The sequence below is a fragment of the Vicia villosa genome, linkage group LG6, assembly GCF_029867415.1.
Source record: "Vicia villosa cultivar HV-30 ecotype Madison, WI linkage group LG6, Vvil1.0, whole genome shotgun sequence".
Taxonomy (NCBI): domain Eukaryota; kingdom Viridiplantae; phylum Streptophyta; class Magnoliopsida; order Fabales; family Fabaceae; genus Vicia; species Vicia villosa.
The window spans coordinates 140,563,821-140,570,178 of NC_081185.1; the positions used below are offsets into that span (position 1 = coordinate 140,563,821).

Consider the following 6,358-nt stretch of genomic DNA (forward strand, 5'->3'; position numbering starts at 1 on the left):
ATAAATATTAATGATTAATTATATATTTATTTATATTATTACATAAATTAACATTCAATAATATAGTTTTATTATTATTTAAAAACTAATATTATTAAATATGAAATATAAATGATTTAAAAACTAATACTATTAAACATTTAATAATAAGTATAAGAGAAATATATGGAATTAATTGAAATGAAAGTGTAAGTGAAATAATTTATTTTGTAATACTGCAATTAGACAGGGCCGGTCCCGACTTTTTAGAGGCCTGTAGCAAACAAATAAATGAGCCCTTAATAAAAAAACAAACGTTTTACTTGCCTCAAAAATGAAAACAAACGTAGAAGTTTATTTCTCTGATCTAAAAAATAATAAATCAAGGCACGAGTGATAATGAATTCAATTTCATCATAAAAATTCGATAAGAATGAGTTAATTGTATGATAAACTTTTAAATATTTAACTATAACATATAAATAGTTTTTAAAATTTATACTTAAAATAAATTAAAATAAAATTAGAAAAGTTACAAAATTAAATTTGATTTTAAATTTTAATTATAAAATAATTTAAATTTAAGATATATTAATTGTCACAAAAATTATATTAGAAATTCATTTTGCAAACCTCTCTAATTAGGTTGTCTATGGCGAGTGTTCAATGTAAAAAAATTTTAAAATGATGACTTTACCATATTCTTTCTAAATGAATCATAAAGGCTAGTGTTCAATGTAAAAAATTTAATTATTTAAAATTTGGAAGGCACCAGGATTCGAACCAAGATAAGAATACTCTCAAAGCATTTCCTGAGCCGCTGGGCTATAACAAACAAGTTGCTCTATATTTTGACTAACATATATATATATTTTATTATTTCAGTAATATAATTTCATAACTACACCTCCCTTTGAGGCCCCCATTTTATTGAGACTCTGGACTATGGGTCTGCTTGCCCTGGCCCAGAGCCGGCCCTGGTATTAGATATGATGATTGCAGAAAACATAAAATAAAAATAGTCACAACTTAGTGGATGGGCGCTCTACTAGCATGCTCAGGGTTTATGTGAAAGACGACCAAATAAAATTCATGAAGAGAACAACCAAAAAAGTGGTTTTTTTAATTAAAAAAATTTAATTAGAGAAATTAAGAATGCATTCAAAGTTCAAAAATAACAAGAAAATAAATTAAAATTAGTAAGCTTTAAAAAAAAATCCATAACAAATATTTGCAAAAATATAGCACGACAATAACAAATTTGTTTTGACAATATCAAATTTAAATTGGCGGCTAAAAAACAAACAAAATAAACATAATTTTTCCAATAGCATAAATGAAATTAAAATCGAAAATCTTATCAAAGATTTATAATTTAAAATATAAAAAAAATACTTCATCAATAACAAATTTTATCTTTTATCACAAAAATAAAAATAACAAATTTGTTTCAATAAGATAATCCAAGAATCAAATTAAAAAAAAAGCATTATTATTTTCTTCAATAACACGAAAAGAAGCAAACCCACTCTATAAATATCTCCCAAACACTCCCAAACCAAACCCCACACACCCTCAGATCTATAAACTTTTTTTTGTTCTCAAAATTCAGAAACAAAAACTCAACCACCTGATCATTCCGTCATGGCGAACCAACCTGAATCCTCCGAGTAAGTCTCACTCTCTCTTTTGTTTCAATTCTTTTTTTGTTACAATTTGATGCATTCGATCATGTTTTTGATTCTCTGATTTTTTTTAATCATGTTTCAGTAAGGGAGCAAAGAGGGATTTTAGCACTGCCATCCTGGAACGTAAAAAAGCTCCTAATCGTTTGGTTGTTGACGAAGCTGTCAATGATGATAACTCCGTTGTAGCTCTTCATCCCGAGACGATGGAGAAGCTTCAACTCTTTCGCGGTGACACTATCTTGATCAAGGTAATGTCTCACTTTCTATGGTTGCAACGTGATTAGGTTTTCATCGCGTAATTGATTAGATTAAATTAGTATTTGGCTTAGGGTTTTAAGACTTAATAAATTATTATATTTGATTAAGGGGATTTGTTTGTTAATTAGTTGTTGGTATTTTGTTTGTTGTTTTGGTTTGTAGGGTAAGAAAAGGAAGGATACTATCTGTATTGCACTTGCTGATGACACATGCGAGGAACCGAAAATAAGAATGAACAAGGTTGTGAGAAACAATCTTAGGGTTAGGCTTGGAGATGTTGTTTCGGTGCATCAATGTGCTGATGTCAAGTATGGGAAGAGAGTTCACATTCTTCCTGTGGATGATACTATTGAAGGAGTCACAGGGAATCTCTTTGATGCTTACTTGAAACGTGAGTTAATCCTTCGTTGTGTTTTTGTGTATTTAATAAGGGTTTTTTTCATCTGCTTTATCTTTTACTTCGTTGTGTTTTTAGGTGTTCAATAAGGGTTTCCTTTTCATCTGCTTTATCTTTTACTTCATTGTGTTTTTGGGTGTTCAATAAGTTTTTTATTCATCTGCTTTATCTTGTACTCTATATCTGCCATACACATTGGTACTTGTCGGTTTTCATACACATCTTTCCTATTTGTTTGTCTTCTTTTAGTATGTTTTTGTATTTACGCAAGGCTTTGTAGTTGGGAATAATGGCTGTATTGCATTTGAAGAAAGCATTTTTTAGTCAATTACTATTTTGTTTCCTCGAACACTACATCGCCCCGATAAAAGACAATACATTTTAATGTATTTGAAATGTAGTCACCGAGTTGTTACCATCATACCAAATTTGCATTCATTGGCAATCAATGATCCTTATTGTTGTTTCCTTTTGCTATGATGGTTTCAATATAATAAGTTAATCAATTCATTTATATATATCCATGCTCTGTCATTGTAAATTTTGTGCCGTTTTATTGTTTCCGAGCATTGATTTCTTTGAAACTTCTGCCACTATCTGTGTTTGTACTTCATTTTCTAGGATAAAACATACCAAGTAGTTTCTGTAATATTTTTTACTTGCAATTTATTGAATTTGGAACAGAAACATGCTACAATTTAACAGACAGATGTGACCAGTTTTTTACTGGCAACGACCCCCTCATGACATATAAACCTGCTGCATTCTAATTTCTTTTGAATTCTAATCCCAGTTTTATGTTTGCAGCTTATTTCCTTGAGGCATATAGACCAGTGAGGAAGGGTGACTTCTTCCTTGTGAGAGGGGGGATGAGAAGTGTAGAATTCAAGGTCATTGAAACTGATCCACACGAGTACTGTGTTGTTGCCCCTGACACAGAGATCTTCTGTGAAGGAGAGCCAATTAAAAGGGAAGATGAGAATCGATTGGACGAGGTTGGTTATGATGATGTTGGTGGTGTAAGAAAGCAGATGGCACAGATTAGGGAACTGGTGGAACTGCCTCTGAGGCACCCTCAGTTATTCAAGTCTATTGGTGTCAAGCCACCAAAAGGGATTCTATTGTATGGACCCCCTGGATCTGGAAAGACTTTAATTGCCCGAGCAGTTGCAAATGAAACAGGTGCCTTCTTTTTCTGCATTAATGGCCCTGAGATAATGTCTAAACTCGCTGGTGAGAGTGAAAGCAATCTAAGGAAGGCATTTGAGGAAGCAGAGAAGAATGCACCATCCATCATCTTTATTGATGAGATAGATTCCATAGCTCCTAAGCGAGAGAAAACTCACGGTGAAGTTGAGAGGAGGATTGTTTCCCAGCTTTTGACTCTCATGGACGGTCTTAAATCACGCGCACATGTGATTGTTATGGGAGCCACAAATAGGCCCAATAGCATTGACCCTGCACTTAGGAGGTTTGGAAGGTTTGATAGGGAGATTGATATTGGTGTTCCAGATGAAATTGGGCGTCTTGAGGTTCTTCGAATTCATACAAAGAATATGAAACTTGCTGAAGATGTAATGTTGAAATTACTTTTCTCTTAAGTTATGGTTTGATTTGAATAATATGATTTCTGAAAGAAATTTGTCCTTTCTGACATTTGCAGGTTGATTTAGAAAAGATTGCTAAGGAAACACATGGTTATGTTGGTGCTGATTTAGCTGCATTGTGTACTGAAGCAGCCCTTCAATGCATCAGAGAAAAAATGGATGTGATTGACTTGGAAGACGAGACTATTGATGCCGAAATATTGAACTCCATGGCAGTGACAAATGAGCATTTTGCTACTGCTCTTGGATCAAGCAATCCTTCTGCTCTCCGTGAAACGGTACGTATTTACCCAAATATTTGTGCATGTCAGTGTTAAGCTACCTGCTCTCTTGTTCTCACTTTATTGGGGGTGTATAATCTAAAATTCTCTATTGAAACAGGTTGTTGAAGTGCCTAATTGCAGCTGGGAAGATATTGGTGGTCTTGAAAATGTTAAGAGGGAACTCCAGGAGGTGAGTGAAACTCTTACATAAGTACATTGATATACTAGTTTCCTTTTCTCCGCCTCTGAACATTTTTTTGTTCTCTTTTGCAGACTGTTCAATATCCAGTGGAACACCCTGAAAAGTTTGAGAAGTTTGGAATGTCTCCTTCAAAGGGAGTTCTTTTCTATGGTCCTCCAGGTTGTGGTAAAACACTTTTGGCAAAAGCTATTGCCAATGAATGCCAGGCAAACTTCATCAGTATCAAAGGTCCTGAGCTGCTCACTATGTGGTTTGGAGAGAGTGAGGCAAATGTGAGGGAAATTTTTGACAAGGCTCGTGGTTCTGCTCCATGTGTCCTATTCTTTGACGAACTTGACTCCATTGCAACTCAGGTTGGTATCAGTCCGGGTTACTAAGCTATGATTTGAACTTTGGGCATTATTTATTGTCAAACTTTTACAACTCAACATTCATTTCAACTATTTCAAATAGAGAACATTAGCTATGGTTACATAACATCTGCTTTCTTTATCCTGCAGAGAGGTAGTAGTGTAGGAGATGCTGGTGGTGCTGCTGACAGGGTTTTGAACCAGCTGCTAACAGAAATGGACGGGATGTCAGCAAAGAAAACCGTGTTCATCATTGGAGCCACTAACCGACCTGACATTATAGATCCAGCTCTTTTGCGTCCAGGGCGTCTAGACCAGTTGATTTATATCCCTCTCCCAGATGAAGATTCCCGTCATCAGATATTTAAAGCTTGCTTGAGAAAATCCCCCATCTCAAAAGATGTTGATATTAGAGCTCTTGCAAAGTACACCCAAGGCTTTAGTGGTGCTGATATTACTGAGATTTGCCAGCGTGCATGCAAGTATGCCATTAGAGAGAATATTGAAAAGGTACAGTTTTGAGCGGCTCCCTTTTCTATTTACAATTATTATAGAAATTGGATCTGTTTTAATATTATTTTGTTTCTTATTACTCTTACCAGGACATTGAAAAAGAGAGGAAGAGAAGCGAGAACCCCGAGGCCATGGAAGAGGATGTTGATGATGAAGTAGCGGAAATTAAGGCAGCTCATTTTGAGGAATCAATGAAGTATGCCCGAAGGAGTGTAAGTGACGCCGACATCCGCAAATACCAGGCATTCGCCCAAACATTGCAGCAATCCAGAGGGTTTGGAACTGAGTTTAGGTTTGCAGATTCCGGCTCCAGCGGTGCTGCTGCTACAGGTGCATCTGATCCATTTACATCTGCTGGCGGAGCTGATGATGATGATCTTTACAGTTAGATCAAACTTTTATGTTTGCTGATTATTGAAAGAATGCCTGAACTGTCTTATTTATGTACTTGTCGTTTTGCGTATGTGGATTGTTATTGTCATTGCTTCTTAAAAGCATTTGTTTATATGGTAAACATTAGGTGCAACTTTAAACTTAAACTGTTTTAGTTTTTTTGTTTAACTTTACAGCTTTTGGAAGTTTCACATAAGCAAAGTTACACAGATTACACATTTGCCTCTTTAACGTTTTTATATAATACTCGAAGTTATGCTCTCACATGCACCCAATTTTTGTTTGTGTTTTATGTGAAATATTTTGTTGGTGGTCTGGAACGATGATTCTGCATTTTTTTAAAAACTGCGGATAATAAAGAACATTGTAAATATTAGTTATATTATATATTATATATACACACACAACTTTAGAAATCTTTTTTATATATTAAAGTAAAATCAGCGTTTGCCTAAACCACCTTCTCAGACATCTCATATTCTCATTTTACTGCTTTTCTCTCATGGCCACATTGGTATAAACCCTTGATATTAAGTTATGAGTTGTTGGAAAGCATGCCATTTAATTTTCTTTGGCACTACCAAATGTCTCCTTTGAAATTTTGTCTCATTTTCTGATGCGCTTAATCCAATTTAGACAGTTGGGGAAGGGGAAAAGGTTAGGAATTTTGTTTCAATGGGTTCAAGAAAGTTTACCGGTGTTAAGCCG

General features: G+C 34.6%; 1 protein-coding gene across 1 annotated transcript; it reads left to right on the top strand.

Moving 5' to 3' along the window:
* The first annotated feature begins 1,490 nt into the window (after positions 1 to 1,490).
* On the top strand, positions 1,491 to 5,868 carry LOC131610242 (cell division cycle protein 48 homolog). The gene is made up of 9 exons (XM_058882134.1): positions 1,491 to 1,649; positions 1,750 to 1,915; positions 2,088 to 2,316; positions 3,130 to 3,896; positions 3,986 to 4,207; positions 4,311 to 4,382; positions 4,466 to 4,747; positions 4,895 to 5,254; positions 5,347 to 5,868. Exons 1-9 carry the CDS (start codon positions 1,624 to 1,626, stop codon positions 5,644 to 5,646), a joined length of 2,424 nt encoding a protein of 807 aa, XP_058738117.1. The 5' UTR covers positions 1,491 to 1,623; the 3' UTR covers positions 5,647 to 5,868.
* The last annotated feature ends 490 nt before the right edge of the window (positions 5,869 to 6,358 follow it).